This window comes from Atheta coriaria, unplaced genomic scaffold (genome assembly GCF_025399875.1).
Source record: "Atheta coriaria isolate IRGN ID8LTWV9N9 unplaced genomic scaffold, Caltech_Dcor_3.1 hic_scaffold_7_pilon, whole genome shotgun sequence".
NCBI lineage: Eukaryota > Metazoa > Arthropoda > Insecta > Coleoptera > Staphylinidae > Dalotia > Dalotia coriaria.
This window is the reverse complement of record NW_027045449.1, coordinates 4,554,563-4,579,768: the sequence shown is the minus strand read 5'-3', so window position 1 is coordinate 4,579,768 and position 25,206 is coordinate 4,554,563. Positions and strand designations below refer to the sequence as shown.

Here is a 25,206-nt window from a genome sequence, read left to right as displayed (position 1 = left end):
ATCGCGAGCGCGCACCGAGCGGGCCGAAATTAATTGCCAGTAATATATCATTCAAAATGTGGAAACCAACCAACATGTACACAAAGTAAGAACACAATTATAATCCGTATATAAAATATAGCAACATTCGCATTACAGGAGGCGAAGTTGTAATAAAATGCGCATGAAATATATTCATACTTGTTGCGCATACTGTGCGTGGATGTTGGACGGCGGTAATCGGAAGGAAAATCATAATAAAAATCGAAAAAGGCAATCAATAAGTGGGCACGCGCGCACGCGAAACTCGGGCAGCTGTTGCGGACTTGCTTCTTGAGCTTCATCCGCGTCGGATGACAGAGAGCAGCAGTCGACCAGAGGCAGCCAATCGCCCCCGATGATGACAAGCGTATTCAAAACATTTGCAACATATTGTAACATATGTAATATTAGCTTTTCACTTTCTATGCTATTGTTTTGCTCCGTAAATAAATTTACAATATATATGCAACCAATATTACATTAACAATATAACCTCGTCTTTATTATAGATACCTATATCTGTTTGGAATTAATTTTTACAATATGAAAAGCTTTATACAACTCTATTATTAACTGGCGCACGTTTGAGATAAGTGAATGATAAATGCGCACGCGCGGCGCAGCCATTTCCTTACAAATTGATATTTCGCGGCGTATAATTGGCGCGATCGCACCAGACATTAATATTAACGCATTGAAAGTATCGCGAAGCTGGAAACTTATTTCATTCCGTGCACGACGACACGCATCGTGGCGTTATCGCACTGCGCGGAGTCTGAAAGAACATTACATTAATATAATTTATATTTTATATTTTAAATTGCGGACATTCGATACAGATTATACATATTTATAAGCAGTCAAAGCGCAACCTGCCGATATATACGCTTGCGCCGCAATTATCCTGTTTGTGCGCTGCGCTCCGCCGAAAACCAGCGAAAGATTCGTGTCTTCTTGTTAATGTCATACTGCATGTGCCAAAATATGACATACTTTCATAAACTATAACTGTATATTCAAAATAATCAAAATATAGTCTAATATTGAGGTTATATTTGAAACATTTGAAGATTTTTTCTTGTTTGAGGTTAATTTTAAAGGTTATGTTATTATTGTATGATTGTAGAAGTATGCAACTTAACATGCGTGTTGCATTCTTTGATAAATAAGTTGACAAGCGCACGCGTATTATAATTAATGCAGAAATTATTAATGAATGCGCGCAACCAACCTGCCACACACAAAACTTGCACTCCTGCACTCAGGGCCATGCATTTTCAGGCATTTTACTTGATTTTGTATATAATTTTATATTGTGGTTTAGTTTGGCAACCCTATTAAACGACGTGTCGAGCAAGCGCGCGAATCGGCAAGTTCCATCTCGGAAATTTATGCAAATTGGTAATTCGATATGGTTTTAATTACTTGCCAATTTCGCGCAGCCTACAAATTTGAACTTTCTTATTCTCTCCTTGCAAGGAATTTTATTCGCAATTACATTTATTTTATTTCTTAATGATTGACACAACTTTTATAATGTTATTACACTTGCGTTGCATATATAACTACAAATAATACTATTATTATTTGCAAAATTAAAACGATGGGCTTGATTTTAATTTTTAATAAAGCAATCAAGACTTTTCTTAGTGTGTCACGTAAGCTTGTCTTAATATTTTGATTTCCAGCGTGCGCTTTCACACTTTTTGGCGGCGCTTCATAAACTCCGTTGGCTGTCACTTGCAACTAGTAATTTGGTTTGTTATTTATTGTCTTTCAACTTCAATTTTACCATCAAGACTCAATTACAAGTCACATTATGACCCAAATTGAACAAGATCGGAATATCAGCAAAAATATCTTCATTTCTTTATAAAAATGTAAATTAATTTTATTTTTTAATGATAACTAAATATTTTGGTAATATTAATATCGCCAACTCGATAATGTAATTTTTATGACGCGTTTTAGTGAATTTTTATAGACTTCCACGGCCATTTCGCTTGCAACTCAAAAAGTTGTTTAAAGTAGTTTGTAGTAGAGTTGATGAAAATTTTATGTGCGTTTTTATGCATATTTTATCGATATTAAAACTTTTACAATATAGGTACTGGTTTTATGCAAAATTTTACTGTAGCAAATATTATATTAAGATACATTTTGTGTAATATTGATGAATAACGATCTTGGGTTTTTCTAAACCTAGTTCAACTTATACTTTAATTAATTCGTAAAAACCAAAATTTATTTTATTTTTATATTTTGCAATTTTTGCTCATTATACCCATAAGAGAATAACTTTTAATGTTTTAGACAATTGCTCCTCACCAATCATCCAAAGAAAGCAATTATGTATTAATTAACAAAGAAAATATCATTCTGCATAGTCCTAAATTATGTTTTACATGTAACTTTCTCCAGTAAGTACATAATTATAACCTTTTTGTAATATTCGGATGTCATTCGGCATACGGTCATCGTGTCCAGTTACAGAAACTCTCATAAAAAATACAAAATTGTGTTGGATTTGTTTTTGCTTTTTATGTAAAAAAATAATTTCAAGGTGAATCTGCATGGGGCATCAAACATGAGGGTGGTGTTGAGGGTAATTAATGACGCCATGTGTTGGCAAATCAATGAGGTCGACTCGTGGCTCTTGGGGTTCAACCAGGTGAAAACGTCCAAACGTGTGCTGGCAATCAGTAACGCAACTACAAACCCTGGAACTCATCGGGGGACATCTAATTTTATCGTGGGGGGCGATAAACAATCAAAAACTCTAAAATACCAAAAATTACAAAATAAAATTTTACCTATTTATTTGTAAGTTAAAAATCCTATTTGTTATTGAGGTCAAACATGCGGCGGTCGTTTAATCCCTATACCTAAACCATAATTTAAAATTTCTAATAAATTGAAGCATGGTTTGATTCAGTCATTCACCACTATAATCATTTTCTGCTCTTGTGTTTCGGACTCTACCCTAAAAGGTGTTACAAAAGAATAAAAAAAGCACATGACACTTTTTTATAAACTTAATTCCATGCCATGCAGACTTTTTCATTCAACCTCCTCTAATTTTAAAATTTTATACTCATGAAAAGCAAAAGTCAAGAATCTAAAACTACTTTTCTACTCCCCATTGATGATGTCGGGTGCATTTTCTACCTGGATGCTACCTGAAGGTAATGAATGAGTAGGATAGTAGCACGAGTAGAAAGTGTGTTTGATCATGTTTGATTGTGGTGCGTGTGCGTATTTTTTCGCTTCTTTTGTTCACGTATGCGACGCGTGCGCAACTTGTTAGTCTGTTGGACACGGATGAGGAACTGCGGTGTCGGTTGAGGCGGATAATCCGCACGTGGCATGGACGCGTCTACCAGATGACGCCCAGGACTGATGTCGAAGCCGCCCCTGCGATGTACAGCGCCTCGAAACAATCGCCCGAGCGTGAAGCGGGAGTGAAAATAATGCGATATGGCAAAATATGACAGGATAATTGATTTTAATGTGGGTGTTATAAACATCTACACTGTAATAAACACAAATAATTTTACAGTTGCTAAAATAGGACTGAGTTTCTAGTGATTGTATTGATTTTTTAATGTGGACAAAGATTTTGTTTTGACTTGTGCACAGACTATTTTTAATAGAATTACATGATTAAATATTAATCGATGTCGTGTGCGCCAGACACTTATCAGAAATCAATTGCATTATTGTGTTCACGCTTCACTTCAACTATCAGATATATTCAAATTGTGTGTTTTATATTCAATGTGTAAAATATAATGTGTTTCTCTAGGCAGATGACCGCAGACATTTTTATTTTATTTTTGGTTCATAAAAACAAGAGTTTTTAGTGATTCTTTTATTTTTTAGTCTTAGCTTGATTAAACTGACCATAAGGTCCCATAAAAATTAAACAGTAGCAAAAAGTGTTAACCACATATGCTCCTTAAAAAATACATTTCATATACGTTTAATCCTGCTATAAAAAGTTATTAAAACATATTTGAGAAAAAAAAGCATTAAAAACACAAGTATCATATCAAGTATCAAATTATTTGAAGTTATTACTCCATCACTTCATTAAGAAAAACTGATTTAAAAAGTGCTCAGGTGGCCAGACGTTCAACCCCTGCGCATACTTGAAAAACTGATTACTTGTAGAAAAAGAACAGTTAAAAACTACCAAAGTGGGGCACATGCTGCCGAAAAAAACTCATTTCAATTTTTTAATCCGAACGAATAAAAAAGAAATCAAAAACTTGTAAGGCATGAAAAAACCGTTGGTTGCTGCAGCATATTTTTAACCCTCTGATACATTTTACTCAAATGTATTCTGTATGGAGAACATGATAATGTTATAACGATTATAAAAAAATGAAGAAAAAAGCAAAACTAACAACATAAGAGTTTTCAAAGAGCTAAAAGGTCGGGCTGGAAGAAGTTTGATGAAAAAGTGCGTTCGGGTGGAACGTGGTGGCGCAAGAAACGCATTTGAAAAAGGGCGCTGGCAGAACAACAGATGGCACGTGCCTTTCTTCTGCCCAGCAATCGACAATCAACGATAGACATCGTGAATTTAAATTTTACGTTCATGAATAAGTTAGTAACAACCAAAAATAAAACCAACTTTTTTAGATCTCAGAAGTCACTGAACTTAAAGAAACAATGAATGAAAACAAAACCAAAATCTCAAATTCAATATTTTGGTAGTTTTAAACCAACAATGTTTTTTTATTACGTTAAGGCAATCACTTATATAAAATAAATATAAAAGTAATATTTTAATACCAAACCAGTAAAAATTGCAGCTGTAATATCATAATTCACATTTCTACCATTCGATATCTGTGGGAAAGAATTACAAACTAAAGAACGCCCGGAGTGTTGGTTCATTAAAGTGGTATTACCTTGGTGTAGATGTAGGCATAGTAAGTACTTAATATAAATGTGATAAAAATAAAAAGTGGCGACCGTTGCGAGCGCGTGCCGAATGTCATGTGCGCGTTCGTCCGACGGGCGAATCCGCTCATCCATGCGTGGACGACATGCCATCGACCATGCTACCAGCAGTACTAGCACCTACCATCAAGCAGAAGCGAAGAATCATGATGTGCAACCACTTCAACGATAACCCTCAACCCTCAACTCAACAAACAAGGATAAAAGTGACTAAACACTAAATTAAAGCACAAACTCAAATTTAGAACACGGGTAGTCATTGTATTTATGGATTTACAATTTAGGGGTGAGTACCTATGGTTTAATTAATTAAATGTACCCTTCCAGGTTTTAATTTATCTAAATAAAAGTTTTTTTATGAATTGCACCTAGATTTTTTCGCTTATTGTTGCTTTGCTTTGAGCGTTTTTTTAAGTTTTTCACTTAAGAATATTTTTTCAAATTATAACTGTGACTTTACTTTGTTTTAATATTTAATATTTACCTACACGTAAATACCGTATAATTATTCATGTTTTCTTGATATGCGAAAAACAGCTCAACATTTTTTGCCTTAATTTAAAAATTAAATTTTCAATGAACTTTTAAAGAATGAAGACTTTTCGACGTGGTCGTCTTGCGACGTTACATAATTTGGAGCAGTCGCCGACAGGCAACAAACGATTATCTTACCTCTTCGTTGGAGGTACTTGTCTGCGCGAAGAAGTTGCCGTATTGTGGCATTTAACACACGCACAAGTTATCGCAATTACAGAAATTGTTTTAAAACATTCACAAAATAATATAATACTCAAAATATTAAGATATTTTGTGTTAATTACAAAAAAAACCTTCAAACTTTTGGGTTAATTTATTTGTCCCTTGATGAGTCACTCATTACGATAATAATTTTATCGCGTTTTGTTGTTTTGTTTCCTTTCGTTGGCTGCGTAATTAATAGTCGTTAATTGAATTGAACTGCTAAATGTCAATAAAGCCCATCAACAAACTCAAAACAAGTCGAAAAGCCTTGCTTGAAATTTCACATGATGAGAATTTAAACCTGCGAGATTCTGATTCGTCCAGTCTGGGCAGGTAAACCGTACCCACTCATAGCATTGCAACCAATCAGCGGCTAGACGCAGGTGAAAAATGGGAGGGCGTACGGCGCGCACGGCACGTGCTACAATACACAATACAGGTAAACGGAATATACCTGAATGTAGTAAGTGTTAGGTAGGGATGAGTTTCGTGTCTGTCTGATCGCACGGACGAAAAAGTGTGGAGGTATATCCGGCAGCGTGCATCAGTCGGTGGCGTCAGTCATCACGGCCAGTCAGGTGTGCGTCGTGCGTCCGGAGCTCACCTTTGCACCCGCTACAAGAATCTTTCAACTTCAACGCTTTTCTTACTTAGCGTACACACCGCGCAAATCGAAAAGCAATCAGTGTTTGATTTTGTGATTTTAACATGAATTTAACTATAACAAAGTGAATTTAATACGAAAAAGTGTCGCGAATAATTTTTTAATATTTTTAAATAAATAAATAATTTAAAATATAGGATATGTGGCTTGGACAGATAAATACACTTCATGTTTAAAACAAGTTTCAAGTGTTTCGTTGCATCTACATTCATTTGATCTTCACGATCGTCACAAAAAAGGTAAGTTTTTTTGGGGGTATCAATCAACTTAGTAATTTATAACCAAAATCGGCCACATTACAATACATATTTTATCATTTTCGTTTGGTCGAAGCACAGAAGTGATTTCGGGTCATTTGTCCCTCCTGCCGCATTATTAAGACCGCTTTAGTTTATTTCACTTAGCGGGGGGTTGAATGGCGATGGAAATTCCTAATCGTGGCCGAACGCTTTCGGAAATGCGGCGGAAACGATTTCCTCGCATGACCGCCACTCATATCGCGACAATCGTATCGAGCTCCCCAATCATACCACCCCTCAATTTGCTCATAGCACATTCATGTGCCCCGGCTAATATTAAGTTTTACTATACAATCACAATTGGACTTTTGTCCTCCGAAAATATTATTAGAGGAAAAAATAGATTTGTGGAAACAAAACCAGTGTTATAAATTAATTTAATAAGACAAGTTTTATTAAATGTTAGATATATCAAATTAAAAATTGTTTTTCTGAGATTTTAAAAATAAGTTCAAGTAAAGTTCGCTTGGTTTTTTTTTCTCAAAAACAATCTAAAGAAATCAATTTGGTATGAGAAAATTATTTACATCACCATCTATAGGTGTTAAATTCCATTTTTTCTAACAAGATTAAACTTGTGGCATGTTGCTTATTTGTATAACAAATAAATAAATTTGAGAATTTATTGTTATGATTTAGTTTTGACGTTGTTCTGCACCAATACAAAATGATCTTATTCTTGGTTTTTATTACTCACGAAATAATTTATTATGAAGCACTAAATATTTAAGCTTCTGGCGTGAGTAGTGAAAAGGACGAAAGATTTCGTGCGACGTTTCGGCCGGAAGGACAATCACGGTAATGGGGGATCAATAGACGGGCCGCAATAATCGCGTGATCGCGCCGTGCTTTTGCTTTTAAGGGATGTAAACAGCATTAGCCCGCCGACGCCACCACCTACGTGATTCCGGACAACATGTGACATGCCCGTTATGCATAATACACTTAGCGCTCATCCACAAACACAGCAAAGTATTAAACAACTCTTAGATTTAAAATATATAAAAATTTCAAAATAAAAAAATTCAAACCACAAAATAATTACGGATTTTTTAATGTCAAAAGAAGATAAGAAATATTATGTAAAAATAGAGGGATTAATGGTAGTTATTTTTAAAGTACGGCACTGTTTAGGTGCGAGTAAACCTTCTGTATTTACACACGTGATGCACACACGAAACGAAACAGAAACCGGGCTACTGATAACAAAACACACATAAAATATGTAACAAACGAAACATCCTCGAGGACACTGCAGTCCTCTGTCCACACAAGACTAAAGTATTTTTACCCTTTTTTAGATTTGTTTTTGTTTATCTTTGTGGTTGATCCTTTTTTGTGACGCGTTCTATTTTCGAAAATTACAACAAAAATAAATAAAACTATCCTAAATTAAACAACCGTGTTGAATTTTGCATGAAATTATTAAGGGATGATTTACGTGCAATGAAAATATGTTTGTTGGTTTGTTGTCCACCCTTCGCGTTTTAAGGGCAAAAATAAAAAAGGAACATAACACTTAGGCACCCCCACACACGCATGATAGTGATTCACCCCCTTTGGTTTTCGTCGCGGACATTCGCATCGCGCATATTCATTATACATTAAATTAGACGCAACGATGTCCGGTTTTCGGTGGGGCTGGCAAAGGAAAATCGAATAAATGCACATTAGGTTTCCATTACCAGGCGCGCGACGTCGGAACCAGCCGGAATTGATGACCGATGGCCGAAATGTGTTTTCGTCATGATGGATGCGCGATACGATCGCCGCCCCCGAAAATCATAACTAAATCATAATAATAAAGCGGTTTATATGTACACGTGTTGCTTTAATTTGATTTCCTTGCATATACAAATATAGACCAGAGAAAAGATTATAATAGAGATATTTAAGTGCTGCCACCTATTGAAACTTAAATCTATAAACACTTTTTTTTTCAGAATGCCACGTTTATCGGTTCTGACGGCTTACAATCGTGGCGGGCGAAGTAATTCGCCACTTCGATCACCGCAATCTTCTCCGTCGAGTAGTCCATGCTCTGATGAGGGCGCAGCATCACAAAATAATAATCGTCACAGTGCGTTTTCTCTAGTCTCACCCAGGTATCTCCATCCAAAGGATTACATTTCAATGAGAGGTAATTTTTAAATAGCGCCATCTTCAGTGAAATAGTCATATAAACAATAACCTAACATTTTTTTTATTTTGTATATTTTTTCAATAGAAATGGGTGCATGGATGTATAACAACCCTCTAGCACCACTAGGCTACCCACCATACTTCTGGCCACAGTTTCCAGGCCTCTTTCTACCTTATACCGCCTCGGCAGCCATGACACGTCCGGCTGAATCCGTTAGTCCGGACAACAACAATTGTGTGCGCGACACCACCATTCTTGAGAGTGCCACACCTGAAAACATCAAAACAGGTATAACAACATTTATGTGCAAGACTATTAAATATTAAATTTAATTGCGCATTCCACGCGCCATACAGATTATTAAATGATAATTTATGTTTCATTCAAGACTTGTATTCATTCTGGGATTTCCTGTTTGCAACTTTTTTCAGAAGAAGACGCACCGTTGAATCTTTCGATGAAGGGGCGCACGCGCACCCAGAGCATCTGGTCGCCGGGGAGTTTGTGTGAGCAGGAGATGAAGATTATCGACATGAAGCCGGAATTTAGCGATGATGCCACCACCGTCATCCGGTATGGCAAACATCATCATTCTGCCGAGAATCGGTGGACATGGGATGGTGACAAGGAAGTGCAAACCAAGATGGCGACAACCGTAGGACCCACAGGGGAGAAATCTTTTACGGTAAGTTATAAAATTAATTTTAAGTTTGTTTTTAATGCGTAAAAGTATGATTTTAAACACTGGAAGGTAAAATACGTGTAAAAATAAATTAAACCTTGGTATCTTTAATTACCAATGTAAAAATAGCCAATTTGCAATATTCAAGTTAATTTATTGTGTTTTAAGGTTAGTATAATAGTAATAAGGTCACTTGTGACACAATAAAAATAAAATTTGACATTAATCCCGCATGTTATTAATAAATCGCGCTTTCTCTTTGTTTCGTGCGACAAAAGAATGGGCAAAACACGAATATTTATTTTTCAATCGTGTTGTATAATATCTCGTAATTGCACACCGTGAGCATACATGCATTTGTTAATTATCTGAAAATCAATATCACCCCCGCTCAACAAAATTAGCTATGAATCTTTGCCGATGCATATTAGATGAGCATTTAAAAATCACAAAGAAATTATGTATCCATATCTGAGATATACAGAGTGTTCATATTCACAAATCTAGTGACACAACTTTAAGGTTAATTTTTAATTAACCGATATACACTGTTGGGTTGATAATTTAAATTTCTTTATTTTTGAATAAAATGTTTATGACCACATCAGTATATATCATATCGGTAGCCAGTAATTAAGGCCCGACCATGCATTATTAATGTCCTCGTTTATAATTATACGCTGAAAAACGTGCATCGTCCGTCGGGCTCGAGCGCGAGCTGAAAAATGAAAACAACGCGCATCAAATCGCGAGCGATATAAACCACTGCCAATAATTACAAGGGATGGCCCATTTGCCCGCCGTGCCGTAATGCGTCCATGATAAATTTTAAATAGTTTACAATTCATGTCAATTTACAAGAGAAGGACGACCACCTACGTCGATAATACTAACAGTCAATCAAATCTGCCACTAGATGGCAATAGTAGTATTGATTTTGGATTCAACACATTATTTTTCATCAGCTTGCACTTTCATAATTACTATAAATATTTTCGTGTGTCTTTGTCGATAATTACTCACGGTGCTTCACATTATGTAAACTCTTGTAATTCTAATCGAAGTATTCAAGCGACAAATGTTTTTATGTCAACGCTCGTCAGCGTTTTGTCATCGTCCGTTTTTATTTTTGGTGCGCGAGCAGTGCGTGTGCTTAAATATTAACCACCCTCCGGCGTCTTTAATTGTCCTGCTTCCCTAATTACGCCAACGAAAATAATAAAAAAACACAAAGACAAAACGGATAAAGTCATTTGTGTGTCAATTATTTACACAGCACACACATTTCGTTTCTCTCTGGATGAAATCGTGTAATTTTTAATACAAACATGAAAATATGGAAATAATTCACAGTGTCTCGAGGGTTGGACAAAAAGTAAAGGTAGTAATTAAATTCGTCGTGTTTTCGTAAACAAACGCATTAAAAACACACGAAAATATGAATCTAAAAATACAAACAATTAAATCGTTAACAATTAATTAATTAATTACACGTATATGAAACATACGTAGGTATAATTTCTCTGGTGACAAATCGTAGTTTTGTGTTCCGTGTAATTTTAAATTTTTAATTAATTATTGCATTTATTAGATTTGTGTGGCATATTCCAAGCGTAAATATTAATGCTCAGTTGCTTGCGTACCTGTTCATTAAAGTCCGCCTAATTTAATATTCATCGCTTATTGTTAATACGAGTTTGTACTTTGTCATCGCGACGTAGGTACGCAAAACGCTCTCGCGGCAACTTTACGTATTCATAAACTTGGTAAAACTTTCGCGGGGGCATTAAATCCACAACGAGCCGCACCGTAAATCACCACATTTCAACCCTCAACCCTTTTTGCATATACGCGCAGCGGAAAGGAAACAGCGAGAGACAATATACGCTCAGGGCGCAGCACTAATGATTCGTAATGATTTAATTAATAATGTACGAGTGCATGTGCGCTCGCGACTTGTGCATTTGTCGCAAACTGCAATTACATTCATGTACAATGTGTTCGCACATTGATTAAATCGTTTGTTTTAAGTAAATAAACAAAATTATCAATAAAAACAATCATAATATCTGCAATCTAACAGTATTATAGCGTACGTTTGGATATTAAAGTGAATAAGTTTCATTTTTTACTACGAGTGCACAAAATATGTTTTGGAGTGTTTAAAATGTTATTTTATACACTTAATACAAAATATACAATATTTTTCTGATTCTATAATGTATTTATTTAAAATATAAAATGATTAATGTAAATATTTTAGATATCTACAATTTTGCTTTAGATTTTTCTAACTTGGAGGTTGTCATGTTTTAATGTATTAATGTCATCATGATGCATTAGTAAAACCGTAAAGCGCTATAAAACGCTTAACGATTTTCAAACAGCGCACGAAAAACGACAAAATAAACTCGAACGTCTTCATCGCCGTCCCGGCAAATGTCAACACGTATAACACAACACATTATGCCATCAACATTCAACAAAATAAAAATCAACCTCAACATTACAATATTTACAATTCTATATTTTTGTGTTTTTTTTATAATTTTGGAAAAAATATTTAACACCCACGCATAGCAATTATGGAAAATTTTCAATATTAATCAGTGTTATCACGTAATTGTCAGCGTACTCGTGCATAATTCATCAGACTGCTTATCTAACGAAAAAACGCCACAATTGAGAGCGGCATTGATTTACCCGCAATTACTATGCGCGCACGGCGCTCGAAAACGCTCGAAAAACATCTTATCGAGTGTTTATGACTGCGCTTATCAATCAACAAATTATACCAGCTCATATTTTACGCCTTAAAAACACAACCAAAACAACAAGTAAACATTTGCGTTTTTATTTTCGTTTTGGATTTAAATTTGTTTAAATTGGTTGGAAAAAAATCATTACATAATTTGAATCGAATCGCATTTGTCCTCGACATGCTTCGCACAAAACATAACGCCTTCTTTGGATGAGACACCAGCTCTTTTTCTAAACTAAGACAAATTTTATTCAAAGCAAGCTAAAACCAGTTAATTTAGCTTTACTTAACTAAACTGATAAAAAACTGCCGTAGAAAAATACGTGCTTAGAATTCAAAATGTCGAATTTTCTGATTTTCTGCTGGTAGCATAGAATAGTAGCGTTAATAGAGTCATTTTGTTTTCAGTGTCAGCAATGCGGAAAATCCTTCAAGCGTTCGTCGACGCTCTCCACACATCTGCTCATTCACTCCGACACGCGGCCATATCCGTGTCAGTTTTGCGGAAAACGTTTCCATCAAAAGTCCGACATGAAGAAACACACCTACATTCATACAGGTAAGCAACCCAAATCACAATTACCCCAACGCCGCCTGGTGTTAAATAGTTATAAAAATTTTACAAGCACCATCTATACATTTTTGTTGCGAGTTGAATTTACAACCTAATGAAATTTCTGCACGCGCATAATAAAATTACATCAAATGACAGTATTACGAATTTACGTGTTTGCGAGCGCACACAATGCATTAATGACGTCTAATTAATTAGAAAGTCGATGATATCGCACCAGCGATAAATTAAACCAACGCATCCATCATTTCACACGCATTTTTTAATTAATTTTTAGTTAAAAGAGCTCTATCAAATATTAATAAAAAAAATGTTGAAAGGATCAAGGAGTTTCCATGATTTGAATCTTGGATAACCGCCTCGTAATAACCACCCTGTTCGAACCTAGTATTAGCAAGTTTCGAAAAGTGACTCAGTGCTCCATCAAAGTTTGGAAAGTATTCTTTTTTTTTCTGTTGTAATCGAGTTTTGGCCCACACGATCATTATGTCGTCTAATATTATTATTATCTCTGGACCTCCCACTCGCGGTAGTGCATACGAGAGTGGCTTCGAACACCCTTCGGATAATTTTCAATCGCGCTGGAAATCGCTCGCGGTGAATAATTCACGCGACGCGCGCGGTTCGAAAAGTTCGATTGACTTCTCAAGGGATACATATATACAGAAACGACCTGACGATCTGACGAACATGAGCGTGTGCATTATTTACGCGGCGCGCATGAATTATGATCGAGATTATAAGTGCTTTCGTATAGAAAAGTTGTTAATATTTGACGCTTTGAAATATTATTACATTCTCTCAAATAAAGAAATGTAACTTAGTAATATTTAGAATATATAAGACAATGTTGAAAGTGATTCTTCATTTTCTATTATTTCATTTTCTAAGTCAAGAACAGTGGCCGTGTTTTTTTTAAATCTTAGATTTGTTGGATTTGTCGTTTCCTAAAATAAAGATAATTTTTAGGAACGGAAAAAAATGTGTAAAAAATATTTTAAGGTTAAGTTGAGGTTATGTCGTTAAAGATAATGGATAATATGATTTACCTTATAGTTTGAAAGTTGTTTTAGAAAGCAGGACAATAAGAAACATTCAGTTCAGTTAATAATTGATTTTTAGACAGTAGACAAATATATTTCACATATTATTTTGTAACAATTAAAAATTTATCGATGATAATAATCGTCTGAATCACCATATAATCTATAGTGATCAGTTCGATCAGCAGATTGATTCCTTCTGCTCTCAAGTTTGTCTATACCACTTCGGTGGACTAAAATTTGGTTACGTTTATGACGGTCGTAGTTATGATCGTCGTCTATGAATTTTAGGCGCTTGAAAGTCATACTTAGGTCACATGTAGGTGTTTTCTTATCTTTGCCGCCCCCAGAGCGTCTTTCGGAATGAACACGTAGTGCTGGACAAACTGCTCTTTTCTCACGCCCCTCTAGATTCTCCCTCTCGGCGGCTGCGATTTTATTCGCCACAAACTGCCTGATCGGTGATAAGTGCGTCTCGCGATGACGCCGCCTCCGTTCTTGCGATTCTGATCTCGGTTTCCATTTGGCCCAATAACTCTCTTCGAGTTTGGCAATATCGATAGGCTTACGTGGACGTCGCTTTTTCTCGTCGTCGCTACTCTCAATTGGTCTTGGATTGACCACAGGCGGAGGCGATGGTATAAATAAGAAATGCGGTGGTGGCGGCGGTGCTGGTGGAATTGGCGAAGAGTGAAACGATTTCTTCCGTGGGCGATTTCCTAACAAAGCTGGAATGCCTGAGGTCGGTGGATGTGGACACGAATTTTGACGATGATGATGTGGTGTTACGGCGGCGGCGCGATGGCGATGCGGTGCATCACCACGTCCGAAGCGCGCCGCGAAAGATCTATGCAAGTCCATTTATTTCGAATTTTGCGTCCGGGACAAGACGAAGAGATAATTCTGAGTCGCGGTCACATTGATTTCACACTTGCCAACAGACACACGTCAAAATTGATATATCAACAAAATGGGCGCCTGGACAACCACCAATATATTTGTTACAATAAAATAATTTCAACACATTGTGAATGTTCGATGTGCATGAGCGCGGAAAGACGAAAAAAATAGACGTCCCGAGCAGACGCGTGGCAGGCGTCATGCACAACCGGAAGTACGGCGCGCTTCTCGTTATTTCATTACCGGCTTCCACCCGGACGACGCCCGATGGCCGCGTGTGGTGTAAAATAACCGTCGTAACGTCCCTCGCACATCGCAATTTAACGCAACTTCACAAGCGATTAATTGTGCTGCAATTAATATTATTTCTACAGAGTGTTTAGAAACAAATAAAAAATATTATTTGTTAAATATCTAGTAAATTTGCATATCAATTGACACGAGAAATCTCACCGATTATAATAGTGTTGATGATAATTTCTCGATTTGATGTTACTTCAAGTCGTAATTCAAACGTACATAAAAATCGTCTATTATACCTTTCGACGATTACGACTGGATGTGCTGAGTGCTGAATGTTTTCCTTTTGTAACGATTGTCTCGTGGGCACGCGCAATGCGCGTGTAAATGTCACTTAGACGATTTGAATACGGGTCATCGACAATAAAACGTCGTCAAGCCGCCCGTCGAGTTGTCGAGATGGCCATGTTAGGACAGTAATCAATGATTATCATCACTGCCACTCGCACATGTCAATGTGCCAATAATATAATGTTTCTAACATTTAAAAAAATCAGCTAAACAATTTCAATGCGAAGAAATTATTAAATTATTTGCTTAGAAAATTACATACTGCTGAAATTATTGTTTTGCTCAATTTGATCAAATTGCTCAATTTAAAATAAACTTAAATTGATGCAAATTGTAACGAATGTTAGTCACCGCTATAATTTCCAACAAATTACGATTGTCTATAATAATTCAATTTACCACCTCAATTCAATTCAATTCAAATGCAAAACTAGTAACTATTTAATTATGTAATAGTATTAGGAATAACATGTTCCATTTATTTTTTATTTTTTGTTTACTGTTTAGTTATTGTAAGTTTTCACTCTTTTTTTAAAGATTTTCTTAAAGCTTTTATGATTTGCGATTTTCCTGCTTGCTTTTCGTGCTTGCAGGACGCCTGATCTGGTTTATATCAAAGAGAAGCCTCGTAAAAGTAAAGTAATTAAGGCGCTGGTGCATACATTTACTAAGAACCCTTTTTATATCTTTTTTAATTTAATTACTTTTTATGTCTGCAATTAATCAAATAATCCAACCTCCAGTTTTATATGCTTAAAGTGCGCTTTTTAATCCGTTTTATACGACAAACTACAAAGTTTTTTGCATAAATAATATTTTAACACAATTTTCTGTTTGTTTCAGGTGAAAAACCACATAAATGTGTCGTCTGCGCAAAAGCCTTCAGTCAATCATCGAATCTGATAACGCACATGCGAAAACACACCGGCTACAAACCGTTCTCGTGCGGCTTATGTGAGAAGGCGTTCCAACGCAAAGTGGATCTACGCCGGCATCGTGAGAGTCAGCATCCGACTGCCGCCACGCCGCCCCAATCACAGCACGACGCCACTCCCGCGGCCACCGCCGCGATAATAAACGTGCGCGCGCATGATATCGCCGCCCTCACCACACTACCATCACCCATCAATAACAACAACAACCAGAAATCTTCAAACGTGAAATTAGAATGGATGCAAGTCGATGATATCAAAGAGGAAGTCACCAGCAGTAGTTAAACGTGTGTAAGATGTTGATTAGTGTATATTCGTCGCCATTATATTTACCGTGCCATTTTGGAGAGTCAAGCAAGTCAACAACATGCAACCCGTGTAAATATCGTGCCATCGTATACAATTTGCTAATGAGAATTAACAAACAGTGCGTTAATATTGATAAAAATTAGTATTAACAATCACCGTACATGGAAGATGAGTTTTTGTGCCGTCCAGTTTCACATGGTACCTAATTGTGAGAATGTTAAATTTTGAAAATTTTTAATATTAAGCGCTAAACGCTAAAAAACACGACAATTAGTTGATATTTATGAATTTAAGGCCTAGCATTTTATTAAATAGTATAAAACGAAAACGTAGTCGTTTTAGGCAGACCAAAGTAATTGTTGCGCTTTCACAAGTCGTGCCTTTTTAAAGGGGACCAACGTAGGTATTATTAACAATGTTAACTTATGATTAAATAATTGTAAACAATTGGGACCAGTGGACCAGTCTAGTCTAGCTCTAAGTAAAAAAAATTAAAAACAAAAAATAAAAAATTAAATAACGATTCTTCAAACACCAAGCACGAATCGATAAACATCGAATGAGTTACAAGTACGAGGTGCAAATATGTAAATTACCTGTAAAAATGAATAATTTTAAAAATTTCGCAAAAATTTCACGCACTTTCAAGCAGAAAACTGTAAATATTTGCACTCGACACTCGGTTTTCGTAGATCTTTGACTAAAAAATATTTCGTTTGGTAAATGCCACTTAATTAGTTTAATTGACTGTGTATTGTCAAAGAGCCTCTACGAAAACTTCATACAGCTAAAAACAACCAAAGATTATATATTTATTACGATAATGAATGTTTTGTACATAAGTTATGAATTTAGGTCGTTAAGCAGCCGCGCACAGCTGGCGTCTCTTAATTAATTGATTAAATAATTAATTAATTTTGTAATTAAATTTTGTGCATATTTCATGCGTTTGCGCCTTCTGTAGATACCTTGGGTATTTTTTGTTTCCGTTTTTTTTGCTCTTTACTTTGTAATCACTATCAGTGCGCCGCCATATTGTACCCGTAATTCATGTTACTTCATGTCATGTACTCTATTATGTCATAATTCTCCTATTTGCCATATTGAATTGAATTTGTCTCAATAAATATGATGAAACAATAAAAATATTATGGTTTTTATTTATTTTTACATTTTTCAGGAAAAAAAAAACAAAAAAAGTTTTTGGATTTTGAGATGACAATTTGGGCATAGTTGCACCACTGAATGCAAAAATTATAAAAATAAACACACAAATATAATTTTATCAAGTTTTTTGCAATTTTAATGCATCCATAAACGATGCAGTAACATTGTGTGAGTCTGGTTGCAGATGCAATTCGGGTGACATTTGTTTGATGGCACACGAACGTCTTAAAAAAAACTTTGTCGTTGCGCAATGTGCACATCCGATTCGCATCTTCGTGCATGCGTGCGCGCGTAATCATGCAAGTTTTGCAAAATGCGAACGCCGGCCGTGTGGCTCGCTTGCGCGTTTTCGAAAAGCTCTGGGTCGCGCTCCACGAGCAGGTGCTCGCCCATATATGAGGGCAGATTTTACAAGCCACTCACTCGTGCCTGTCCGGCACTGCTTTCTTCAATTACGACAATTTTTGTCAACTCCGGTTCAAAAGTTGATTCAGGACGAAAGCAATTTCTCAACTAAACTCAAGAAAAAAATGATAAAATTCAGTGATGTAAAGTAAAGTAAGTACTTAAATCATTTTCCCTTTTCTGTTTGACTCAAAGGTTATATTAACTTAAACAAATCTTGTGTGGTTTTTAATGGTTCGTTCCGCGAATAATAATTTTCACGCATAAATTAATAAAGCGCATTTATTAGCGGTTATTAATTTCGAGTTATGACGCCATTCGAATGTCGTAAAGTGGAAAGCCACCGTCTCAATAAAATCAAGCAGCGATTGAAACGACGGACGAAATTGGCATTACGGGCAGAAAATAAGAGAGCACGGGCTGGATCGCTTTGAATTAACATCGCAATCACTTACAATTACTGTATAAACGTGTGACAGCATGCGCATCGACTAACATAACCTCAATTTATAACTTTTTACACGTTTTTATTTTATTGTGTTTTACAAACAATAAAACCAAAAGAAATGCATTAAGTTAAAAGTTAAATACACGTTTATGACAGGAAAAAAATCTTCAGTTTCTCGGTTATACAAATCATAAATCACATTTGATGATTGAATACGTGTTGAATCGAACGTTCGACTGGAATGACATGCATGCATTTATTGCACACTATGCTCATATTTTAACTACCACCGCATGCCACGCAAGCGGGCAAACAAAAAGTGTGCGGAAAAAAAGCAGAGACAGCATAGTTAGGAATAATAAAATAGAAAACGCCCGATCGCCGTGTGATTGATTGAGTGATTGACGAGCTATCTTTGTAATTACCTCTGGGAACAATAATAAATATGCACGCTGTTACCGCGAGCGAATCAAAATGAAAATGAAAATTAATGAAATTCTGATTGCACGCCATGGGAAATTATCGTAAGGTGCTTTTGCGGAAAATAAAAAAATCTATGTATTTATAACCTCAATTGAAGTCTATTGTAAAGGAATATATTTTAAAAATTTTGTCGGTAGAAATTTGTTTTCTTGTAGCATAGCCCTTCGTCCGGTTTTCTGCATTTCAATGCATCGACGAAGTTTTTTCGCGTTGCGCTCGTCCCGTCGTCGCCGTCCCGTCCGGCGCAAATCCAAGAAGCAATAATCACGTCTTCGCGAGAATTCCGTCGGGTTCGCGGTACGCACCGGCGACCGCGGCGTGCGCTACCGTCCGCCTCGCCTCCTCATCGCTGCGAAAAGTCGGCGCTACCTAATCAGGACTAATTGTTCCTTGTATTGTCCATGTTGGACGGCGAGCGTGCGCCGCGCGCGCCCATTGCGACAATCACTGTGACATTAATTAGAACCGTTCCACGCGCAATTACGCGCTTTACACGGAAACTCTGTTTCTTTCTTGCGCTCGGCAAAAAGCGTCACAGACAGAAAGCAAAAAGTCAGCCAACGCTGTGCGTACCAAGAGAGTAAGTAAGAAAATGTTTTGCGTCGAAAAAAAACCCAAGCAAGTTGTATGTGCGCAAGTTGACGTGGAAGGAACTAGACGACGACCATCTTGCATTTACTGTCGAGGTGCAATTAGATTTACCAATCACAATCACGCTTGATTCTCATTGACTACTTAACTTTTTCCACCATTGAAGAAAATTTTATTTGAAAATTTTTATTTAAAAAATCTTGGTTTGTAACAAAGTTAGTTAAATACAAAAAAAAATGAACCTATAAACAAAAAATATAAACAACTACATTAATGCTAATCGAAAACGTTAATCCATAAAAAGGCAAATTACCGCCCGTTTGCTGTCTAAACGCGCACGATGCACACGAAGATAAAGCACTTAGGAGTGAATTTAATTAGTGAATTAGTAAACAAACGACGTTCAAGCGCCACCGCGTACGCCTCACGACTCACGAAGGTGCATTAATGCGAGATCTACCGCGGACTATCTAAAAATTGTCTTTATACGATTTTAAAACAGCAAAAAACGCAAAAAACACACGAAAAACACCAACGTACTTTACCCTAACCGTATTAATGTCTATTTTTCATGCTGGAAAGCTCATTTCTTTAATATTTCTGTTTGTGTTTCATGTGCGCTGTCGTCAACCTTGCTTGTTGACACAGAGTTAAACATATCTGACAATTAGATCAGTAATAATTTAAACACACGACATTTGTACTCACCCCGGTTTTTCTTCGTCTATTTATTCAGTCAGTCAGTGGTCGGTCACTTCATGTGTGGGTGGGTGTGTGTATTCATTTCTTGGGGATCATTCTGTTTGTTAATAATCAGACTAATTGTACGAATAATGCTCGAAAACGTCAGACGCGCATTTGGTTGATTTCAATTTCGATGGCTGTGTTGTTTGTTTTTCATTAATAGATTAACATTAAGCAACAACATCAATATCAAGAAATTCTTGATAAATGTGGGTTGTAGGAAAAATAAATATAAAAAGCTATCATTAGATTGATGTTTTAATGAGTTTTATGAGTTGTTTCTCAAATGTGATCGGTAAAGTGATCAATTGAACTGTTTTGTATAGTGTACGGTGTAATTAGAGCAAATAGTGTTATGGATTGTCGGGGATTCATTAGTCAATTGATTAGATGTGTTTTTCACCGGATTAATGATGATAATTGATGTTGAACGTTCAAGAAAGTAAATAATTTCATATTAATGACCCGTTGACATATTTTTATGTTGTGTATAAGAAGTTGTCTACTATTACCATAACCTCAAATTGTTGAGAATGTCATTTATTAGTAGCAGGCTCCATGTTTTTTTGCCCAACTGGTCGAAATTCTTGCGCGTCGTTTTAATAGCGGCGTTTTCCGCGAAGGGCGCGGGGCCATTGTCTCGCCGGCGCTGACGTTTTGGCAAATTGCTGGTCGGGGCCACACAAACGCCACGCCGGCCGTGATTGTATGCGCGGTATTCGTGCCGAAAGCAAGTCGGCGCCCGCGAAATAAGAAAAAGCAATGTCGATGCGCCTCGACATGGTGGCGCATAACACCGCGAGAGACGTATTAATTAATAACGCACCATCGATTAATAACGTGCCGCGATGCGCGTGGCAAAAAATGTGACACGCGACGCGTGCCGGCGTTGTATTGGGAGCTAAATATGTAATAAAATGTGGTCGCGTGCGGTCCCCGTTAGGTGCGGTAAAATTTTGGAAAACGAAACAAAAAAAAACTAAAGAAAGGTGTTGTAGAACAAAAAATTTTGAAAACCGTTAGCTGTTAGATAAAAACTGCAAAACTGAAAAGGGCACGCAAAAAATAACTCTAATGAGCGTCTGCCCTCGTGTTAGAATATACAGAATGCTTCAAAACTTTAAAAACATTAAAAATCCTCTAATAACCAAAAACCTTAATAAAATTTTTAGATTCACCTTGTATTTTATGTCTAGCTGTCTAGCTGCCTACAATAACAGTTGTCTAGTCTATAAAGTCTATAAAATAAAATCTAGGACCCACTTCTAGTTGTTCAAAACATGAAGACCAGCTGCTCCACCACCTTCAATATATTCCAACAGAGAATTAAAAACACCAGATGAACCTGCCTCTAACATCAAACCGTCTAACACCCTTACAACGCACCCTTAATTTTCAATCTCAATCTTTCTAGTCTACATTTTCCAATCTTCAAAAACTTTCAATGTAGTGGTGGTACCTATTTCATTGGAGGATCTGTTAGACAGCAATCTGGTCTTTCACTGCTTCAACTTTCCAGACAGAACGAGAATGAAAGTTCAGTCTGGATGGTAGATTTCAGATGCTAAAGCGTTTAAAATAAAATGTTGGCAGTATTGGTCGAAGGGGCTCGACGACAGACGCAACCACGCAACATTTGGGAGCCGAGACGCGTGGAAGTCGTGTGCAGCTTTTTTCTATATGGACTTTCGGTTTCCACCCGTGGACAACAGCAGATGATTTTATTAAAATTTCGTATTAACATTTTCGGCATAGGTTGATCATAAATCATTTCATTAGAGAAGGGGGAGGTGAAGACAGAATATATCCTAAGGTATACAAATAAAATATTTTTTAAGAAATATTTTATGCAATTTATTTTCTATTTGATTTCACTTTGTCCTTCACGCTTTATTCTGTTAAGATTGTTTGCCCTCTTGATAATATTATGGCATCTTATTTTGTCGAGACAAAATTGGATAATGCTATAGAACGAAATCATGCCTTGTTAAGCAAGCGTTTACCTTGTTTCCAGTCCGCCATCATCATTTCTCTCGTTTCTCTTATTTATTTTTTTCATCGCAGGCTTTAACGCCAAATCACGTTCCGCGAGCGCGATATAAAAGTATGATTGCAATGATTGCAATGATTAATCCGTTTATAATATGCCCTTGTTACAGTTTTTTGTGTATTTTATATAAGCAGATCTTGATCTGTGACGTTGTGCAGTTATAATGAGAAAACAAATAACTGCAAAAACTCGATACGCAGAAGAACTGAAAAAAAATCAGCAGAAATCAGAAACAATGTGAAGAATCTGAGTGTAGAGTTAATAAATAACATGGCCGACTGGAAAAAATGCCAATCGCTGTTTTATGTAGTTTACAAGTATTTGAAACATTTTGAATAATTGCAGCGATTGTGTAATCATTCTATAAACGCAATTTAATTGCGGCGTAATTGTCTATAAATAGTGTTATATCACTGTTGAGATTCAAACAAAAACAAACGGCTGTTTTGAGGTTAACAAACATGACTCTCTGAAGTAACTTTTTTGTGTGAGGAAAAGAAAGACACGTGGGCAATCTGAAATTATAACGGTTTCCATCACAGGGTGTGCTTACCACATACCTGCGCACTCATTACACCTCGCAAATTTGCTCTTTCATATCCCGACAATTCGACATAACCTTAATTATCCACCGCCTCCACCAACCTCTACTGTACGCAAGAAAACAAAAGCGAACCCTTTTCTTTTCAGCTGGTTACAGTGTTGCGCAGAAAATAAAACGAAAAAGCGAAGAGGAGAAGAAGAAAGAGTCCGACGGGGTAATCAACCCACACACGACAGCCGAAAACCTGCGTGTGGTTGCCGTGCCTTCATTTCGCTTTCTTTTCATTTCTCTTTCTTCATCATTTCGCACAACCACGCAGAGCACATGCTCGGATTGCTCACGTGCTCACCTTTCCTCCTTTCAACAAGCTGCAAAGTGTGCGGCCCGTGCTGGGGCGCAAATCCCAAGATGTTATCTTCTAACGGTACACACGGTCAGTCCCTTCTGGGGCCTTTCGTTTAGTTTTTTGGCAATGATTGGCCAACACACGGCGAAAGGGTTATTAAACCATCAGGCAGCGGACTAGGACTACAGAGTGTTAACAAGCAATATATCAATAAACGTATAAATTATAATTAAAGTAATTACAAGTTGTAATAGTCCTAAATTCTATTAAATTAATCTTGTAGGCATTTATTCATAATATTGTTGAATAAAACCAGAAATCGTTAAAAATAAATTTTAAACTTTAAATAAATTAAATTTAATCAAATTTATGCTAATGTTTTATTCAATTTCAAGAAATTGTAAATTTTAAATTTTAATCTTTTTATTTTTTGTGATTGTTGGATATTAAAATACTCTTGAAGTTAGTTTCATGTGCAGATTTTTTTTTGCTATAAGAAAAGTGTAAAATTTCACCATCACTCTGTGTTACGTCGCTTCTAAGCGATCCTCCACATCGTAAAGCAGGTGTTGCGATTGCGGTAAGATCTACGGCATAGATTTGAGGATTTTTTTACTGTTTCAATATGCCGACCATGGCGACCACCACCGCATCGTGCCGTTAGCACGGTTTGAATCCACAACCCGCACAGACCCCAACGTCCGTTTCAAAGTTTTCTTTTATTTTTAGTCGCCGTCTCACTTTCAACGGCGCTCCACTGATTTGGCCGAGGATGAACACACGAGCAGACGGACGATGCGATCGAACGGCTCGTGGGGCACACGCGCCTTCGTCGTTAATGTATTTCCGCGGACGAACCGGAGGAGTCCCATATGTGCGCCCTTCGGCCCACGATTCGATTGTTGCTGAGACTGGTAAGTATATGCTACAACACTCTGGTGTGTTTGATTAAGTAGTCATTTTCTTATTCGTTTTTTTTTAGGTGGATGAACACTTTGGGCGCACAACGTTACTTTTATAACTGTTTTCGATTTTATAAAAGTTAATGAACTCCAAATCCTTTTTTTTTTTTGGATCACGTAAACTGAAAAAAGTTTGAAAGAGTAGAAATAAAGCATATAATTTAAATACTATAAAATAAATACTACACGTAAGTCAATTAATAGTTTTTTTTAAATCTACATATTCAGTTAGTTAAATAAAATTCAAGTACTTAAAGATTTCACAAATATATTAAAATAAATTAAAAGTTTATTTTCTTTGGCAAATTTATGTCAGCAGGTAAATTATTTGACGGTTAGAAATCAATTTATTGAATGCGTATACCAGTCCCAGCGGCTGTAATGAAGCATGTAATTTAAGAAAAAAACTCGAAATTGATTAAAATTTAAGTTATGCATGCGATCTGCAGCGATGATCGGCCGATTTCGGTGCACAGATCCCAACTTTGCCCGGAAGCTGAAACGCATCGATTTGCGATCGCTATCAGTACGGAATAAACAATGACGACGCGGTTGCAACGCAAGGTGTAACTCGGCTGAGTATTGCTTACTTAGCCAGCGGTTTTAAGTACGAACATTAAACGCCCATTAAATCAGCATGACGAATATTACGAGTTTTTCATCGTTTACTGCTTCGGGCGAAAAATAAACTTTTATAAACTTTATTTTGGTTATAAACTTGAATATCATATTCTAATAAAAGTAGATAATATTGATTTAAATTGAAAATAACATATACCTACTCTCTCCCTAATTTGTTTATGGCCCGTTTTGGACGACGTTTCACTTCAGAAAA

At 36.4% G+C, this 25,206-nt stretch overlaps 1 protein-coding gene across 1 annotated transcript; it reads left to right on the top strand.

Annotated features, from left to right (window-relative positions):
• Positions 1–6,294: 6,294 nt before the first annotated feature.
• LOC135796272 (zinc finger protein 271-like) lies at positions 6,295–17,777 on the top strand. The gene is made up of 6 exons (XM_065308210.1): positions 6,295–6,636; positions 8,640–8,836; positions 8,924–9,127; positions 9,271–9,524; positions 12,691–12,841; positions 16,234–17,777. Exons 2-6 carry the CDS (start codon positions 8,641–8,643, stop codon positions 16,605–16,607), a joined length of 1,179 nt encoding a protein of 392 aa, XP_065164282.1. The 5' UTR covers positions 6,295–6,636; position 8,640; the 3' UTR covers positions 16,608–17,777.
• Positions 17,778–25,206: the final 7,429 nt, after the last annotated feature.

Coding starts and splice junctions, on each gene's coding strand:
- LOC135796272 (XM_065308210.1), top strand. CDS start 8,641: ATGCCACGTTTATCGGTTCTGACGGCTTACAATCGTGGCGGGCGAAGT. Junction 8,837..8,923: donor GGATTACATTTCAATGAGAG/GTAATTTTTAAA, acceptor TTTTTTCAATAG/AAATGGGTGCATGGATGTAT. Junction 9,128..9,270: donor ACCTGAAAACATCAAAACAG/GTATAACAACAT, acceptor AACTTTTTTCAG/AAGAAGACGCACCGTTGAAT.